Genomic DNA, 20,283 nt, shown 5'->3' with positions numbered 1-20,283 from the left:
AGTCAATTTCTCCAAAATAAGTGCACAATCTTAAATTGTCCAGATGTTAATGTCAGACTTGGAAAAACTTGATCCAAGAATAATGTCTGAATGTGAACATTTCAAGGTCCCAGTTTTAGGACTAGAGTTAGTAGTCGACAAACATCAAATAACTATCAAGTCACTTTACAGTATTATGATAAGATGCATGGAATGATTACTGAAGAGAACTATGTCGAGTTGACATAGGGACCCAAGGAGTTGTGCATCTCCTTATTTAATATGTTATAGCTCAGAAAGAGACTCTAAACAAATTATCTTCAGAAAATACAAATAAAGAGGTGTAAATGAAAGGAGGTGAAAGGTTAAAAAAGACAGAACAGTCACAATGACAATGAATGATTAAAAAGACAGTGAATAGCTATGAAGAAGTTCCAAAGTATAAAAATGTGACACATAACAAAAATTTAATAAAAACAAGAAGAAGACAATTCCAAACAAATTGGGACACTGAAAATGTAAATAAAAACAAAAATGCAATGATATGTCAACCTCATTATCTCATATTTCATTCCCAATACACCATACATGACAGCTGAGATGCTGAAACTGAGATATTTTACCACTTCATGGAAATATTAACTCATTTTGAATTTGACGGCAGCAATGCATTTTTAAAAGGCTGGACAAATATTTGAAAAAAGAAACCACAACAAAAAACAGAGGAGCATTTGACAAATAATTAGGTTAAAAAGAAACAGGCCAGGAAAATGACTGGGTATAAAAGAAGCTTTCCAGAGAGGTAGAGCCATTCAGATGTAATGAAGACGAGAACTTGACCAATTTGTGATAAACAACGTTTAAAAGTTATTAAACAAATGCAGAAACATGTTTCCCAACATAAAATTGTGAAGACTTTGAAAATACCACAATGTACAGTATATAATATCATAAAAAGATTTAGGGAATCAGGAGTAATCTCTAAAGAGTATGGTTACATTAGTACATATAGTGTGGACAGCTTACACATCTGTGAAGGCATTATTACTGCTGAAAATTACATAGACTCAACATATTACCATCCAGACAACATTTCTTACAGCAAAGACCTTGCATATTTCAATGAAACAATACCAAACCACACACTCCGTCCATTACAACAGCATGACTTTGCAGGAGAAGAGTCTGGTGTTTCACATGCCTGCCTTCAACAAACTCCTGCAACTGCAACAATCACCTCATTTCTCAGACATTTACAGACATTTGTTAAGAGTCGATGCTACACAACGGCAAACATCACCCTATTGCCATCAAATTAAAAATGAGTATGACATGGTAAAATGTCTCAGTTTCAACATGATATGTTGTCAATGTTAATGTTCTTAATATCGGTAATGCTTTTGTTTTATGTAAAGCACTTTGAATTGTCCTGTACACGAAATGTGCTATACAAATAAACTGCCTTGCCTTACAAAAGATCTGATTTTATTTACATTTTACACTGAATTCTTACATTTTGGAATTGGGGTTGTATAACTTAAAACATAATTTAATTATAAAGAGATGCAAAATTACCATAAAGTTAGGAATTATAACCTTAAAGAGATGCAAAACAACCATAATAACAATTGAACTGTGATACAAAATGAGCAGAGGTGCAAGAAAACAAATAAACAAACTATTAAATAAATAAATAAATAAATAAATCCCCCCCAGAATGACCACACTGAGGTAAAAACTGAGAAACATAATGAAGAAAATGCAACAAAAATCACAGAAATTATACGAAAAGTGATTCAAAATGTGGGCAAGATACATTGAGAAACAAAATGTTATAAAAAAAAAAAAACCAGAAATAGATTAAGAATCTATATTGGAAACTTTTCCTCTGTATTTCTTCTATTGTGAAAAGCTGTAGCGGAAGTTTGGTTTTTGACTCCGGCTCGGATGACGCTGGTAGGCTTGGGGGAGGGGGAGGGCCTGTGCTGGTTGGGTCTGGGAGCAGACAAACTTGCGTAGTCTTGCCACGGCTCTTGCTGTCTGCCTACCTATCTCTATGGACGGCTGGAGGGGAGAGGAGGAAACTACTAGGACTATTATCGTCGGGACCGCAGCGCCTCGCGAGGGCCTGACAATGATTTAAATCACGGAAAACCGGGATAAGGGGGGAAAAGAAGTAGGAGAGACGACGGGAGCGCGAGAGGAGAGAGGAGTAGCAGTTGGAGATGTGCGGTCGGGCCGAGATTGTAGCGGTAGGTAGTTAACAGCACAGCAGCTTCTGCGACGTGTTGTTTTTCCTCTTAATTTCCCCACACACATACAGGCAGAGAAGGAAAGGTAGCTACTGCTACCTGTTCTTTTTCACGGGTAAATCCAGCCATATTCTTCTTTCGGCCCGGCCAAATGCTAGCACAAACCAGCCCCGTTTCCATGCTGTGAAAATAGCCAGACCATGTTCCTCTGGTATCACACTTTGCTGCCATGTACCACCAGTTATATTCCATTAAAAAGAAAAAAAGAAAGAAAGAAAGGTTTATGCTGAGAAAACTTTGTTCTCCAGCAGCAGGTTACAGGCCTGTTGGTCGTTTTACGGTTAGTTTAAATCAGATTAAATCTCAATGTTGCTAGATTAAAGGTAAACTGATGTTGAATAAAAAGTTATGCGCTGTGATAACCGTAATCAAAACGATTTCTTCTATCCAGACGGATTTAGGTTGTAGCTGTCACTTATTTACACCACTGTAAATGATAAATCACCATACTTTTCCCGATGTACTTTGCGCAGAGATTGACCTTACTTATTTAAAAAAATAGATGAAAAAAAAAATCTAATACAGTATGAAAAGTCCTCCGTGCCTTGTTTGTTAGCATGTTTAGCTTATTTTATCATTATTATGTACACTTTTAAAATTAATGTATTAATTTCAATATAGATATATAGTAGGTATATGTTGTTGTAGTAGCACATAGTGTACTGAAACAGTAACTGGTACATTTAATGTCATAACAGTATAGCCCATTATTATGTTTCATACTGTACCATCATGCGCAAAACAATAAGTAATAAAATAATTACAAATTTGAGTGCGTATACAATAAGCATATAAAATTAGCGATATGAAATATTACATGGTTTATTTATTTATTTTTTATCTCGATGGGTGTGAGGTAGTGAGTTCTGTTGTTTCAGAAGAAATGATAACATGAATGTTCACAAAATTTTGGTTAAAGGCCATTTTGAAAATTTTCAGGCTTTTATAAAAAAAAAACGCTTCTCTTTTAATATATTTTAGATGTTCAAAAGTATTTTTAACATGATCTATTATGAAAACGGTAGTAGTTTTGGATAATAAGCAGTTATATTTTTCCATTTGAAACCTGGCTTATAAACATCACCACTATCTGCATTTTACAGTCTCCAGTAATATTTAAAGCATGTGTCTTTAGATAATAATGTCTATTTGTAGGGGTGTAATGTGTATACAACACTGAGTAACTAGGAGTCTTAAGGGAATTGTTGTTTCATGGACCCCTCCCCCCTCTCCTCCTCCTCTTGTAGGTAACCCCGTCTAGGCCTGGACTAAGCAGATTGTTCTAAAAGGAAACGGATAACAAACAGGGGAAGTGAACATGGCTGGGACCTCTGGCTTCTTTTCCAATGGACCTGTTCTGTGGATGGTTAACGACACAGAAATGAACAACCTGTACCGGGACCTGGAGCTGGGTACAGTACTGACTCTGTTTTATTCTAAGAAATCCCAGCGGCCCGAGAGAAGGACTTTTCAAGTAAAGCTAGAGACCAGGACTATTATCTGGACTCGGGGCACAGATAAAATAGAAGGAGAGAGTGAGTAGAGTGCAAGCATGCACACGCACACGCACACACACACACACACACACACACACACACACACACACACACACACACATACATACATGGGAAATGATGTCTATTAGAGTTTTCAGTTGGAATGTATAATATAAATGTGCCACAACTGGTTAGATGGCATACAGAAACATGACAACTTGTGAGGGCTCACAAAACAATGGCTAAGCTCTTGAATAAATATTGTTTTAATCTTAGAAATTGCACATTACAAGGGAATCACAGAATTGACACATTTTTACAAAGCATATACATGAATGGTGATGATATGAACATAAATAGGTTTTACAAGCAAGAAAAATTGCTAAGTTACTTTAATGACAAGACAGGTTAAAGTAACTTAATGTTATGAAGCCTTTTCAAATAACAAAGCTACACAATGATTTTACCTCTAAATATTCTACTTGTTTGTCTGTTAGAATATCCCTTTGTAGTTGTTTTGAACAACCCTCTTTTAAAAAAATGTTCATGTGGTGTGTAACATGACCTGCAAACATCTTCAAAATGTTGAAACTAAAAAATGCTTTATTTCTGTGCTTTCTAAAAGTGATGTCAGCAGCACATAAAAAAAAGTTAAATCTAGGGCATGTTTAACACCATGTTGCATCAGCTCTTTTACAAAACTGTCAGCCTTTTGGATCCAAGGAGACCAATTGCTGTCATATGGAAAGTGTGACATTTCCAGAACATATCATCCGATACCTTTTTGTTGTATTTGTAATTTCATAATTCATCAGATGTTTTCATTGTATGACAGGTCTGAACTAACGACTGGTTTAACATTTTTAAGACATTTTTAATAAGGGTTTGTGTTGTACTGTGTGCAGAATACATCTTGGTGCTGTTTTGCTGAAAAAAGCAAGATTGTTTCTGAAAAGTACATATTCTAAAACTTATGCATGGTGTTCAGATTGTAATCAGAGTTTGTGGTAAACTTTCGCTGGTCTGTATGTGTTACTTGGGCATCTTTTTTGCAGCAATATTGTATGACTGCTGTGTGAAAACAGTTGGCTCCTTGAGCTCTGCCTTTGAACACACCTTGGACTGAATCTAGTGGCTTCAACTGATTCAGCTTAGGATCTACAACAGTATCTTCCTTGGGGTGTTCTGAGGGGGCAATATCCTCTACCTTAAGAGTCCTCTATAGCAGGAGCCATAACATAATCTTCATGTGTCACATAGTTTTCTACCTCACCTCTGTGGCTCTAGATCTTGTTACCTTTTGCATGGAAGAGTTTTAACTTGTCAGTGCGAACATACATTCATTTTTTAGAAGTTCTCCTGAGCCTGTGCAGTGATTTCCACTGCAGCATTTAATTCATTTTTAACATAGCTGATGGGATGAAGGTCACAACCATATAATGTTGGTTTCTCTTACTTTATTTTTTCCTCCCAGAATCCCTGATACCTTTAGCTTTTATTGACAGTATGTATGACATAATATGAAATTCACTACTGTTTAGCAATTTCACATTAGGGAGTATTTTTCCTGAAACACTTTAAACAAATGTTCAATGCTGTCGTTTGCTGAATAAATAACTCGTCAGTTTTGTACTAAGTATTTTTTATTTTTTTTTTAATTTCTCAACTTTTCCCATCTTCTGTAGTCATATTTTTACTAAACATTCAGGATATTGTTTTTGAACTTTTTTCAAGTAGGTTTCAAATTATTTTCCAAATACTTGTCTTTTGTAGTGTTATAAAACAGGTGTGAATATTAGGAGTACAGTTACTGTTGTTTTGTGGGGAATAAATCACATAATGATTATACTATATATATTGTTTTTATAATGAATATACTCGGGGTCAATGATGAAAAGAAGTTCTTTTGCTCTTTTGTTCCAGGAATAGGAATTTACTGTAGCTTACAGTGTGTTTAGCTGAGGACACACAGCCCTACAGTGAGTCGTTAAGTCGTCTCTCTCGGGTTGCAGGATGCCTTGTGCACAGCTGCACTATGCTCCGGATGCAGCAAAAAAGAACACATACACGCACACACAAAAAAGAGGGGAAAAGATAAGCTAGTTTTTTTTTTTCTTCACACAGTATCATCTTGTCTGCAGTGAAGGGTTTCATACATCATGAGCTCATAGCTGCCATTTGATACTCCTGGAGAGGTGAAATTGCTTTACTGTTCATTAATGTACAGAAATAGAATACCAGGATTTTTGCTGGAAGTGTGTCATCATTCAGACTCAGTCTGGCCGGGCATATTTATGCTTTTAGTATTGGCAGTAAAAGAATGAAGCCCACTAACTGTGGAAAGTAGCAGCACCCCAGTTTGTTGCGAAATATAAAATACTAGGAAGTTACCTGGTTTTCCCTTCATTGCTTTGAATTGTGCACATTTTGTGGTCCTGCATAATTTGTGTTTGCTTTTCAAACACAAAAACCGAGGAGTATTGTCTACTATGACATACTGTCTGTCTTGGTAAAACATGTTATGGTTTTGGGGAAATAATCAGCAGTAATTGAGTTTATAGACATATGTTTAGACTTGCGTTGAATGCTAGTGAAATCATCCTATAACCAGTGGACAGGAGAGGACTGGCACATTTATTTTTCAATTCAAGTGAATCAATTAATATTATTTAGAAAGTTTAAATCATTTTATACAACTGTTACGTTTAACTGATATAAAAATTTTATCCACAAGGGCAACCAGTTGGTGATTTGCCAAGCAACATAACTAACAAAGCTGTTTGTTTAGATGGCACTTGAGAAATATTTTAAAAGGACAAGTCAATCGCAATTAAACTGACAAGCACATCAGTTTGCTTAAATGCAACAGATATGCATGTCCACATAATAATTCAGACATCATGTTCTTGAATGTGTGTTTATGTAGAAGAGTAATCGCAGATCATCTTCTGTTTACTGTCTGTCTTCGCCAGTAAGCTTTTGCTTAAATCAGTAATGAAATGTGTAATTTTTTACGCTTCTTTAAGTAATAATGGTGTGCTGGGACTGCAGAGCTTCTACCATAGCTGGACAGTCCACATATGTACACATGTTTTAAAATTTCAGCTATTTGATTTTGATTTGAGATCAGTGGTGTGTGGATCAGTCCATCAATAGAAAAATAAGTAGCAGTTTTTTTTTCTTTTTTTAAGTATTTGGTTTAGCAGTTTTAATTATCAAACAAGTACTAATATTTTATATCACATATTTGATTTTTAGTCAGTATTGTTAAATGCTAAAAATATTTAGGATTTTCTTGGATAAATTAAGATGTGAGGAATCCTACCTGGGATGCTTTGCACCTGTGCCTGAAAGTTAGTGTACTAATTAAGAAGATGATTGATGGGTTAATGTATAAAGAGAGTAGTTATTTGTTGCTTGCCTCATTTGAATGGGACACAGAGCCCAGTAATGTGATGCTTGGTCAGGTTTATAGCTGTCAGTGAGTTGCCTGTTGTGAAAACTTGAATAAGGAGTTTTGCTAATATTTCAATATATTATAATATTTTAGTTTCGTGTGCCTTCATGTTGTTAGATGAGGCCACATAGTTTGTAAATTTAATGAGTTGACTGGGGATGACTTAGAAAATCATTTTGGTAAATGACGGAAAATAAGTTAGTGTTTTTGCCGTTTTTTTGTTTTTTTTTTCTTCAGTCTTGTAAACGTGGCTAGAATTAAATGCACACGCCCGTGGAAACAATGATCATTCTGATCTGCATTTTCTATACACCCTGTAAAGAACTTGCACATTCATCCTCACCTCTGCTGTAATTTTAAGATGTCACAGTTTCTGTTTTATGCAGTTTGTTTATTAAAGAAAAAATATCAACAAATCTGCGGAGCAGAAACTAACACAACAACATCTTCAACAACTGTTTTTAAATTGTGCCTGAATTTGAAATGTTGACAGCATCATGTTATTTTCTGGCAAATTACTCAATGGCCCATTTGAAGTGAAATAAAGTTTAGTTTAAAATTCGCTCTCATGCAGATAATTTAAATAGTAATTTAATTATGTATGAATTGTAAGCAATTATTCCAAGAAATACATGTATATCGCAATTACAATGTCTACAAAATGACTGCAGCTCGCAGCTTGCTTAGAGTGTGGTATACATTTTCTTCCTTTGCACAGAGGGAACCAATGATTTGTGTAAACTGATCATAGTGAATAGCTATGGTTATTGATCTGACCTTTGTTTGTAATGTCAAGTACCAAACAGTTACCAAAACTGGGCTGCAAATTCCTCGTTAGTTTGTAACAGCCACCCATTTAAAGTGAAATTTTTTTAAATTATAGTTTGAAAAGCACCAACTGTTTTCTAATCCCAATGCCCCCCCCTAAAATTTCAAACTGTCGTATTGACTAAAACAAGACAAACGGCAAAAAAAAAAAAAAAAAATCAGGTGGTTTATTCACATAGTTTTTGTTGAAAAGTACCAAAACCCAGAGGAATTTTTCTGTCTTCATGGTGGATTAAAAAAGCAAATCTTCACTTCCAGATGAAATTTAAAATGGTCTGATTTTATGCTTTAAATTAAAAGCGTAAAGTAGCAAAATCTTCAGTAAATAACTTGTTTCGAACGACAGTATTTCTCAACTGAAACTCCTGAATGTCTTGTTTTTCTCTACATAATGTTTAACATTTTAACACATTTGTTTGTTAAGTTAATTGTAAAAGAAGTCCAATTGAAAACTTTAGTATTTTTCAAAGAACTGTATTTAAACTTCTTTTGTTCAGAAACTCTGCTACTTGATTTATTTATTTATTTTTTGTCTGATTGGCCATAGTGTTGTCTGGTCATCAGTGCTAGAAAATGTTGCTTAGGAGGAAGGAGGGGAAGTGAGGAGAGCGTGTTGCAGGATACCTCCTCATATCTTTTTTGTTTAGGTCACACCTCTGGCTCTATCATTATTTCCTGCATCTCTCTGAGGCAACCTTCAAATAGTTTGGGTTAAATTGCTAACAGATCAGCCTGTCAAAGCTGCTTTGCTCTAAGCAAGTCTGCTGACTTGTTTAGCTGGCAAAGTAAACTGAGATATTATGTATGATTAGCAAGCTCAGCTTGGTGAAAATGTGTGTGAAGACATCTTTTTTTGTGCTTTAGAAAAGAACATGCACCTTCAAACGTAGACGCAAGCGCAGATGTGGTATGCAGGCAACAAAAGCACAGGATGTGTGGTTCAGGGGCAGGAAGAAGAGCAGGAGCTGAAAGAAGTGTGTGTGTGTGTGTGTTTTTTGTACGAGAACCCCTGAGCCCCTGTTTTAGGTTCTGAACTGCTGATCATCTAACACTGACGAAGACCTTTTGAGCTACATCACAGCCAATGCATTTGTAAAATTTAAGACAACTGATTCATGGCATCAAGACCAAATCAAACCAAATCTTTTTTTTTAACTGGTCATTCTTGAAGAATCTGTCTTGCTTATAAAACATATTTCTTTTTCTTTTTTTTTTAAATGCTATTTAAGCTAAATGGACCTGCTTAGCCACATACTTGGTTCTTTCAGTAGCTGCAAGTAGGAAAAAGCTAATTGAAGTAATGTAGTGGTTGATGACATCATCCTTGTCTATTCATATCTGTCAGTTGTGTCTTTACTTGAAGTACAATCTTATGTTGATTGATTCATGGCCTCTGTCTATTTTTATCCAGTCAAGCAGATTTCATACTTGTATACCATGTTGGTCTGTTGAATGTAAAGATACTGTAAAGTTCAGATGATTGTAAAGTCCATCTATGAGATTAAGTTAGAAAACACCTCCTGGGAGGGTTCCAGTCTGATTTATAAATTTCTACTTAAGATAAGAATATGTGCAAGTATGTTGTTAAAGACTAATTTTACACATTTAAGACATCAGCATTTCCCACAGAGCAGGTAGCAAATTGTTGGTGCTCCCCTGGCTCAGGTGAGGGAATAGAGTGTTGTAGTGGTTGGTGGAGGCAGGCGACATTCAAACACACATTTAAAATAGGTATTTTACTAAAATAGGTAAAATACCTTTTTTTTTATCATCACAGAAAGGCATGGTTGGGGGTAATGAATTACTAACAAATATTAAGTGTAAACTCTTCTAGACCCACCCCTGCATATAAACCCTTTCTTTTGCCTGTCATCACCTGGTTGGAGAAAAGTCCTGCTCTGATTTGTATTTCAGAAACTGTTCATAATTTTCCTTCACCACATTCATGCCTCCTAAAAGATAAACCAATGGTTTAGAGAAGACAACCCTTGCTACATCTTGCTGTTTCACTCTCACTGGATATCTGAACCCGATCCCTTTTGCTGTATTATAACCAGCAGATTTAAAAGCTGTGGCTGCTGCAAAGCTCAGCTAATATTAAAAATAATATAAAATAAATGCAAACAGTAATCTAATTACAACAGACTATGCGTCAACATCCTGGTAGTTTCCTCCTCCTCAACGAGAGAGACATTACCTGAGGCAGAAAAGCCGATTAGCTGATCACTAACAGTCATGTCATGATTCAAGGAGCAATGGTGGGACAGACACGCAGCGCAGAGGCAGCGACTAGAGCAGCAACGTCTGCACAAAGCTGCAGAAAGTAAAAAATAAACTAATAAAGAAACAAACAAAAAACAAGGGAAAAAAGTGTGGGTGTTGGATCCTCTCACCATGAAATCCCCCATAGACGCAATGCCCCTGAATAGGCATATAGCCTACCGTCGGCTATCTCAACTAACCGCATTTCATCTTAATCACATTGTTTGCTGCTTTACCAACGTTATATGCTGACTTGGGGTGTGGGATGTTCAATATTAATAATGTTTAGTTCATAAGGCTACCATTACATTTTCTGGGTTATATAAATTTTTTGGCAGGTGTGTTCAAGCTCAGTATATCACACTAACTTTTGGTAAACTTCAGATGTCGTCAACTGCCTTCTCTGTGGCAAACATCCCTCTGCTTCGGGTTTTGTTTTGATAGGCCTTGTGCATTGTGAGTGGAGAGGAGTTGGCGAATCAGCTTCCAGTGTGTGTGCATGTATCAGTGATGCACGGGTTGATCCACACTGAGTGGTTGCAAGTCATCAATAAAGCTTATAAAGACATTTCTTAAAATATTCAGATTTTATGCTTGAGATAGCGTCAAGGAGGGGCAGGGCGGAATCTGGCGCTGCGCTAGACATTGGTCTGTGTGACATTCTAACCTTGTGTCCTGTTTGTATGTTGTAACTGTAGGATTTTTAAAACATTGGTTATAAGGTGATGTTGTGTTCATTTACATTGCCCATCTATAATATGGACACGTATGAAAGTAATTGCAGCCCTGTTTACTGTGAAATATTTGTTTGACTCTACAGTTGACATTCGAGAGATCAAGGAGATCCGTTCTGGTCAGAAGTCACGGGACTTTGAGCGCTATGTGGAGGACTCGGCTTCACGGCTCGATCAGGCTCACTGCTTTGTCATTCTGTATGGCACAGAGTTTCGCCTTAAATCCCTCAGCCTGGCAGGTACATAATAGAGACTTGCATGCTCAGTTAAAGGAGACCATATATATTTTTGATTAGTGTGACAAAGCTTTGTCAGTTTTCCATGTATTTGTTTGTAGCTTGTCATGTTTTTATTTTTTATAGTAATTCTTCTTTCTGGAATAACATATCTTGTATTACAATATCAAAATATAAGTTACTCCTATGTTGTAATTTTAATTGTGTTTTTTCTCAGCAACATCTGATGAGGAGTTGACCATGTGGGTGAAGGGGTTGAATTGGCTTGTGGCTGATACACTGCAGTCTCCCACACCACTTCAAATAGAGAGGTTACAATTACGCAAAATCTTTCTAACCTTATTATCTAGGTATTTGCTTTTGTTTTTTTTTTAATGCATTGAATCTCATAATCCTCATCTTTTAGATGGTTACGCAAGCAGTTTTATGCACTTGATCGCAACAGAGAAGACAGGTAAGCTACTGCAGATACATTTGGTGAACTTAAACCCATTATACAAAAGAAACTTAATTTAATGTGATGCACCATTTGTGTACTCTTTTCCCTTTGTACTTCTGAGAGCAAGTAGACTTGCACCATCCGGCTAGTAGGTGTTTGTGAGAGAGCTCACTGGTGGTGTAGTGAAGGAACTGACCTCAGCCAAACACCAGTCGTTCTTCCTGCTGCAGGAAACAGACTGCAGAGAATAGAGGAGATGTGCAGAAATGTTTGTCTGTTACATCCCTGCCTTTGTTATGCTGTTGGGGTGTTGTCATCTCTAGCCATCTCTGGCTGTGTAATACAAGTGAAGCCAAAATGACTCAGAAAAAGCATGTTTCTTGACAAGGTGAAGACAAGAAACTGCATTTCTGGCTGATGTAACGGTGTCCATTTTTGCAAATCTTTGCATGTATTGTACGTGAATATCCATGTTAGATTTACCTTCTCCACAAAATGTTTGTATGTATTTAGGATTTCCTGTAAGGATCTGAAGAACATGCTGAGCCAGGTCAACTACAGGGTGCCCAACATGAAGTTCCTCCGAGAGAAACTTCCGGTAAACTCCTCCTACCTATCATGAACCCACTTCTGCTCCATGTACCTGTTCACTCCGCTTTAACCTTGTTGTTGTTAGAGGCTTTATAAGATTTACGAATTATTATTAATATATATTTATCCTCGTCTATCGTTCTCTACATGTTTTAAAGGACTCTGAGCTGAGGAATGGAGATGTGCCCTTCAGCCAGTTTGCCCAGCTGTATCGTAGCCTCATGTTTGACGCTCAGAAAAATGTAAGTGCAGTGGTTTTATGTATCTACAGATAGTCTCAGCACTTTAAACCCACACTGCCCTATTTGCGTCCCTGCCAAGGCCTACTTCATCCCTCCATCTGTGTGTTCTCAAATGGCTATAAGATCAATATGGACCAGTAAAACCCACCAAACCTCACTTGTGGAGGCCATTAGGACACACTCACATATACAGATGAGCAGACAGCCAGGCTAGGGTTGGATTAAATAGATGACCTCAGTGCTCTCCCTCCCATCTACAGGAAGTCTGTCAAAATCTACATGTCTGACACTGCACAGTAAAAATTATGTGTGTCTCAAAGCACTTCAATTTATTAACAGAAATTTTCATTTTGTTCACTTTTTCAGATGGAGATCCCTTTTCTACAAAGGTAAGTCAACACAATACAGAGGGGTTTGATGGACACCAATGCTAGCACATACAGTATAATATACATAGTATTATGGTAATAATATAATAACTGTATGCTGAATCTGTGTTCTAGCAATAATATGGATAGTACTGTGTAGGAGAATCTCCTAATTGGTCTGTTTTGGACTCATCAGTCTTGACTTTTTATGTTGACACTTAATAAGCAGTAGACCCAAATGATTTTGGAAAAAAAAGAGTAATTGCGATTTTTTTTCTGACAAATATTTGCAATTTGGTTTGTATTTTAAGCGTTTAAATTTCACTCAGTGTTCACAAATATATATTTTTTACATGAGATGAAGGATTACCACATGAAATGGCATCAAATAATGAACTTCTCTATATTCCAATGACACAAAGTTTATATGAACGGCTTCACTTACCAACAGCAAGATGCAACCTGTGGCCAAAAAATTGAACCCTGAAGGTAACATTTACTTTAGAACAGGTTTATAGTTTGTCCTTGTATTAAAAACTAAACAGTCTGATGTTATTTCTGCCACAGGATGTAATTTTTCTCAACATGCTTACTGTATCACACCCAGTAAAATTCTGCCCCTTATTGCACACACACAGACACATGCATGCACACGCAGGTGAGCACACTGCAACCAGCAGATAGAACATGCATTTTAGAAAATTTGTCGCTTCAGCCACCTAAAAATCGAACAATAATATGTGACTCCACTCAGTAAAATCATCTTTAATCACCTCATCAGGACATTCCAGAAGTTGGACTGTTTTCTGTCCTCAGTGTTTTTTGTCACAGGACTTCAGTCATGTGGCTCAGGGAGAAGAGTGGTCGTGTGTTAGTTGGAAAGTTGGTGATTCGATCCCAGCTTCCTCGGAATACATGTCAAAGTATCCTTGGGCACGACACTGAACGCCACATTCCCTCCAATGTGCTCATAGGTCTGTGAATGTGTGTGATATAAAAACACTTCATAGATTATTCCTCAGAGGTGCTGTTTTAGGAATTATCTACGGAGAGTTTGTGGTTGACTGTGACTTGCATTGTTAAAGGGCTGTGAGTGGGGACTAGAGAAGTGCTATATAGGTACAGTCTATTTTTCCATTTATGGAAAATCAGTCCACAATGAGGTTTAAAGATGTGATTTCACAGCTGAGTGTAGCTGTCACGTGGTGTTTAAATGACTGCTCCAGAAGAAAGAAATTACGATTGAAGGTGTGGACACTCTAAAACTGTGGATACTGCAGGTTAGAAGCCTGGATGCGACATGGAACATGAAGATTAATTTTACTCTTTTGCAATTTGCTAATTGCAAAGGAGCACAATTAATCCAGTGGTTCTAAATTCTTTAAGATTGGATTTCTCATAACTGTTTGTCATTAATAAAACCTACAAAGATCAATTTATAGGCCATAACCTGCATAATCGGGGTAACGCTGCTGTGTATGCTATAGAGGGCAGCTATGGCATTCTGTCATGTAAATACAGTAAATAACATCAAACTGTTGAGTTTTTTTTAATAAAAGGACAAAGTATAAACTTGTTCTAGAGAAAAGTGAACCTTCAATGACATCTGTTGTGTGGCACAATATAAAAAAATGACTTTAAATAAAATTATCTTGACTTTCTAGGGGTGGATGGAGGGTGCCATTGGGGGAAGTGGAGTGCACCCCTAACATAATATAATAAACACATTAACTGTTTTTTTTTTTGGCATTGAGTGGTTACCTACTGAAGCGAACCACTACTTTCTCTCCCAGGTTCACTGATAGACCAGAACAGAAGATCTCCCTAGAGGACTTCAAGAGTTTCCTCCTTGAATCTCAAATGGTAATCCATTAGCCACTGAAAATGCTGCTGATTTTTCTCATTTACATTTCTACATTTTCTAATGCATTTGTGTGCGTTGGTTAATTAAGGAACTGTGGGCCACAGACAACAACAAGGTGCAGGAGTTTATGTTTGGCTACCTGAAAGATCCCCTGAGAGAAGTAGAGCAGCCTTATTTCCAGCAAGATGAGGTATGCACCCACCCAACCACCAGCAGTCACACATTCTTTTTCCAGTTTTTGTGTTTACCAATGGAAACCTTTTTAAAAATGTTTATATGCAAGTAAATATGCAAGTTATGTTTTCCGATGCCCCCCTGTGCTGTTGGTGTGGGTAGATGATACTCACTCATTGGCATGGCATACGCATGGTCTTGTCTCAAAAAACAACAAAACCAAACCACCGTCTCCCACACAGTTAGAAAAGCTTATTTACTCTGACTCCATGTGACAGTTATGCAGAAGATGAGGGATGCATTTAATGTCACTGTTGAGTTTTTTTTAAAAAAAAAAAAAAAAAAAAGAAGACAAAGCTGCTGCAACCCAGGTAGAACGAGGTGGCTTTGTTTTGTGTGCAGAAAGACTAGAAATTAGTGCCACCACTTATTTCATTACTTTAAATAAACTTTGAGCTGACCGTAGGCAGTCAGATGTACATATGTAGTTGGATGGAAAGATGACTTTCTCAGTGCAGATTGTAAGAAACATAAATAATTAAATTTATGCAATATCAGATTGAATTAGATTCTGATAACTTCTTGGGCAGAAGAGTAAGCCATTAAGCCAATCGCAGCTGACATTGAGGAAGCAGTACAGTACTGTAAATCTGTCAGGGGACTATCACAGAGACAGACATGCATGTCTTTGCAATGCAGGAGAGAAGTGGAGCACAGTGAAACCTTGATTAAGTTCTCACACAAAAGTCCCAGTTGAGGTTTAAACCAGAAACTTCTTGTATGATACAAAAGCGCTAACCACTGCAGCACCGTACTGCTGGCATGTGTGCAGGTAGAATTTGTATATGCATATTGCAGTGCATTTATTCATTGGTAGCTGGGTTAGGGCCCTTTTATGCTCTCTGCTAAAGACAGATACTGACTCTTTCTTCTGCCTCCTGCATCCTTTATGTGCCTAATTTGATCCATTTTCATTTCTCTTGTGGATGCTTGTCTTAACAGAAAATGGAGCAGTACTGTTCTGATGATTTGCCATACCTTGTCAGAATAGTGTACCAAAAGTCCATATTTATAGCTTTATCTATTGGTTTAAGCTACTTCATCAAAACTCCAAATGCCGTTTACTGTTTACCATTTTTTTAACGCATTAATGCATAAAAAAACAAAGTTATGACTTATGCCTGAATAATCTTGACGAGAGAAGGTGATTTTGGGCATGTAGGTGCTTTGTTACTATTGTGAATCGTATCCACTAAAAACCATTTTGTTCTCCTTACACCAATGTATATTATCTTGGGGGTATTGGCTCAAAAAATTTGGGAACCACAGGTTTACGTGAAGATGAAGAGGGGTTCATAGTTAAGTATTCTTTCTTCCTATGATATACTATCTTGGCATTCACTTCTTTCTGGATCCTTAAGGTGTTTCTAAGAGGAAATTGAGGGCTGTCCTGTGATTTTCCTGATACTGATGATTGCTAGAGGTCGATTTTCAACATTGGTTGATAGGTTCATGAGATACTTACCTGCATAATGCCTACCTTAAAACATCTGTGAAACTGCTCATGTTTATTTTTTTTAGCTTCGACTTTTGCACAGTTCCTCATCAGAAATTACTTTAGTAATTCCTAGATGAACTGGGCTGATATACTCTGGTTTTAATTGAAAGTAACTTTTTTTTTGTAGCAGATAACTATTTAAATGTTTTTACTGCCTTCTGGGTGAATTTACTCTGACACTGTATCACATATCTTTATTCTGAAAATGGACTTTGTCAAGAAGAAGTTAAAACTAGCAGAGATGTTATGCCACCAGTGTGAACAGTAAAGAGCTCAGTACACACCCTGTGGTAACCACGTGCTCATGGTGGAACAGGGAAAAAATGTTGACGTGCTATGTTGCATGTTGACTTTAGTTTTTGACAATTCAGTGTTGTCATGCTCCCTCACACATGGACGAACATGTACCCACGTATGCACATATTCCCTTCTTCCATGTTGTTTTGCATATTGACGATTTGAAAGAAAAAAAAAACTTTACTGGGAGGGCATAGTTGGAAATCCCACTGGTACACTAGTGTCACTGTTTCCAATAATGGATGCAAACTAAGTGTCTGGATCCTTTTTTTGTGCCAAATTGTTCAGTGTAAATAGTTTTGGTGCTACCAGAGACTCTGCGGTCCTTGTGATCTAAGTCTGGGTCAGAATTTGGCATTGTGCCATTCTATCCTCAGCCTGTCCATGCACAGAAATGTGTGCTCCACTCCATTGAAGAGCTAAAGTATGCAATGATCCATTTAGATTCCCTCTGGTCTGCATAGCTCGCATTGGTACATCCTGTATTTTACCAGAAATAAGTTGCAGTCTTTTGAGTCAAGCATATTAAATTGACTCTTATGAGGCAGAGGTGTGAAAGACTGCCTGTGTTTTGTTACTGCATTTAACTTGCGTCACCCTCCTCTTTCCTGTGTAGTTCCTCACATACCTGTTTTCCAAAGAGAACACCATCTGGGATTCCTCCCTGGACCAAGTGTGTCCCGAGAACATGAACAACCCTCTGTCCCACTACTGGATCTCCTCTTCACATAATACGTAAGAAAAGTGGGGTGGAGGGCATTTATGCACACATTTTTCTTTGCCAGTTGCACTTTTGCCCTGGGAAAACCCAAGCCTGGCATCTTTTCTTGAAATCTTTACCAAAACAAGGCTTTTGAACTGACTTATTTCATCAGATAAAAATGCAATATTTACCAAATATGTTCCAGAACAAGATCCAGGCTGGTATTTTGCAGGAAAATGTATTTTTCCTCCCATTGAAAGTGTGTAAAAGACTGTTCAAATGATAACCTTTTTGTACTAGATGTGAAACAATGCCTATTGGAGCATTAAAATGAAATTTTCCCATGTTTCGTTTATTGGGTTTGAATTGACACGCTGACTGCGTAACAAACCCTTGTGACATTATGGTATTAATATGTTTGTAATACTATCAGAAACATTGTGTGTCTTTGTGTTTTTAGTGCAGCTCCTGACATGTCTATCCTTTTCAGACTAAGTCAAGATGTGTACATACTTTAATGCTATGTGCTTATTTTTAGCTACCTGACTGGAGACCAGTTTTCCAGTGAGTCGTCCTTGGAGGCGTATGCTCGTTGCCTGAGGATGGGCTGCCGCTGTATTGAATGTGAGTAAACACAGATCCCCACACTATAGTTTTACCCACATAGACTGAATACCCATTTGAGTTTCAACCTTATAATTAACTTTATTATCCATCACAGTTCTACTTTAAATGCAGCTGCCACACCCTCACTCACACAAATATCCAGCTACTTTACACAACAGTGATGTGAAAAGCGTTTATCCCAAACCCTTGTCAAGCAGGTTTCTATGAATAGCATTAACTTCAACTGTAAAAGAAGTAAAGATACTAGTGAGTCAAACTGAAATCTATTAAAACACTATTGTCACTCTGTTGTGTATGCTTATTTCATTCTTCAGGTTGTATGTCAGAAAAGATAATATGCATTTGTATGTGTGTGTGTGTGTGTGTGGGTGTGGGTGTGGGTGTGTGTGTGCGTGTGTTTCCTTTCAGTGGATTGCTGGGATGGTCCAGATGCAATGCCAGTCATCTACCACGGACATACCCTCACAACAAAAATCAAGTTTAGTGATGTCTTAAACACCATCAAAGAACATGCCTTCGTCACGTCTGAGTGAGTTTCCATTACTTCAGACTTCTTTGTTTCTTTTTATAGCCATAAGTGGTGATTGAAGTGATAAAGGCTGACAACTGACAAAGATATCACATGAAAATGTCAGAGGAAACGAAGTTTATAATCTGCTGTGACATCAAGGTCCAAGGTTACTTTATTAATACCTGTGGGTAGATTTTTATGTGCAAAAACTTTGATAGCATTTGGCATTCCATAGCAAAACGCTCATTGAACCTGACAGACAGGTACTTGATCGAGTGACAACACAAAACAAGACGACATTTCTGAGCAGTTGCAACTCAACAGGTACTAATCTGTACTACTCATTCAGCTATCCCATCATCCTGTCCATTGAGGACCACTGCAGTATTGTACAGCAGAGGAACATGGCCACCTACTTTAAGAAGGTGTTTGGAGACATGCTGCTGACCAAGACGGTGGACATTGCAGCTGATGGCCTGCCTTCACCCAACCAGCTAAAGAGGAAGATTCTGATTAAGGTTGAGAGTCATTTGTATTCTTACTGAATAAGGATGATACAATACAGAGTATAGTGTTTTGACAATTTGATGTTTCCTACTGTATTTTCCCTTCACTGTTTTCATTCTACTCATCTTTTTATATTATCTATATTACAGCATAAGAAGCTTGCAGAAGGCAGTGCATATGAGGAGGTGTCTACCTCTACACCCTACTCAGAGAATGATATCAGCAACTCCATCAAAAATGGCATCCTATACCTGGAAGATCCTATCAACCATGTATGCTTGTTTAGTGTGTATGAAAAATATTTGATGCCTCATTAAAGAATATTAAAACTTGGGGTGGCCAACAGATTTAAGTTAATTTACCAAGCCCATTTTACGTGCTGCATTTGTAAATGGTTAATATTTCTAACGGTTTAAACAAGCCATCTTTCTCACATCTTTTTCTCAACTCATAATCTCATCTTTCTCTCTCACCCCACAGGAGTGGAACTCCCATTTCTTTGTTCTGACCAGCAATAAGATCTACTACTCAGAAGAGACCTCCAGTAACCAGGGCAACGATGAAGAGGAGGAGCACAGAGAGGTTAGTAGGTGTCATCAGCTTTTCAAATGCGCAGATGTTTTTGATGACTTGTACCTGGCTTTTATATTCTGGAGAAGTAAAGTAGCTTGCCGGCAGTTCAGTTATAATGTTAGGAGTTTACATGATGCTCAAAGGATAAAAGGTAAACAAAGGTCTAAAGAGGTGGGAAGAATGTGGAATTTCATTAAAGTTGATCTATTTTACAGAATGTGGACACACTTTTAGGTTTTAGTGAAGAGTTGACTTTTCTCTCATTTTCTCTTTCAAATCCCCAGGTGTCCAATGGTATGGACCAGCATGTGACAGAGAAATGGTTCCATGGAAAGCTTGGTGCTGGCCGGGATGGGAGGCAGATTGCAGAGAGGCTGCTGTCAGAGTACTGCCTTGAGACTGGAGCTCCTGATGGCTCCTTTCTAGTCCGGGAGAGTGAAACTTTTGTTGGAGACTACACATTGTCCTTCTGGTAGGTTTTTGCAATCAAAATATATGTTCACCCTCCAGATAGTTCATTTGAAC

The 20,283-nt window shown here is 37.4% G+C and overlaps 1 protein-coding gene across 1 annotated transcript in view; it reads left to right on the top strand.

Moving 5' to 3' along the window:
• Positions 1-1,971: 1,971 nt before the first annotated feature.
• Positions 1,972-20,283, top strand: part of plcg1 (phospholipase C, gamma 1) — a 28,244-nt gene continuing 9,932 nt past the window's right edge. The window contains exons 1-17 of the mRNA XM_042003404.1: positions 1,972-2,231; positions 3,539-3,826; positions 11,155-11,307; positions 11,522-11,615; positions 11,711-11,758; positions 12,257-12,341; positions 12,493-12,576; positions 12,943-12,965; positions 14,738-14,807; positions 14,897-14,998; positions 17,454-17,572; positions 18,079-18,164; positions 18,576-18,696; positions 19,028-19,196; positions 19,335-19,457; positions 19,666-19,767; positions 20,043-20,230. Coding sequence (XP_041859338.1) covers positions 3,610-3,826; positions 11,155-11,307; positions 11,522-11,615; positions 11,711-11,758; positions 12,257-12,341; positions 12,493-12,576; positions 12,943-12,965; positions 14,738-14,807; positions 14,897-14,998; positions 17,454-17,572; positions 18,079-18,164; positions 18,576-18,696; positions 19,028-19,196; positions 19,335-19,457; positions 19,666-19,767; positions 20,043-20,230 — 1,784 coding nt within the window. The 5' untranslated portion in view covers positions 1,972-2,231; positions 3,539-3,609. The remainder of the gene's footprint in view (positions 2,232-3,538; positions 3,827-11,154; positions 11,308-11,521; positions 11,616-11,710; positions 11,759-12,256; positions 12,342-12,492; positions 12,577-12,942; positions 12,966-14,737; positions 14,808-14,896; positions 14,999-17,453; positions 17,573-18,078; positions 18,165-18,575; positions 18,697-19,027; positions 19,197-19,334; positions 19,458-19,665; positions 19,768-20,042; positions 20,231-20,283) is intronic.

This window comes from Melanotaenia boesemani, chromosome 13, assembly GCF_017639745.1.
Source record: "Melanotaenia boesemani isolate fMelBoe1 chromosome 13, fMelBoe1.pri, whole genome shotgun sequence".
Taxonomy (NCBI): domain Eukaryota; kingdom Metazoa; phylum Chordata; class Actinopteri; order Atheriniformes; family Melanotaeniidae; genus Melanotaenia; species Melanotaenia boesemani.
This window is presented reverse-complemented; position numbering and strand designations above follow the sequence as displayed.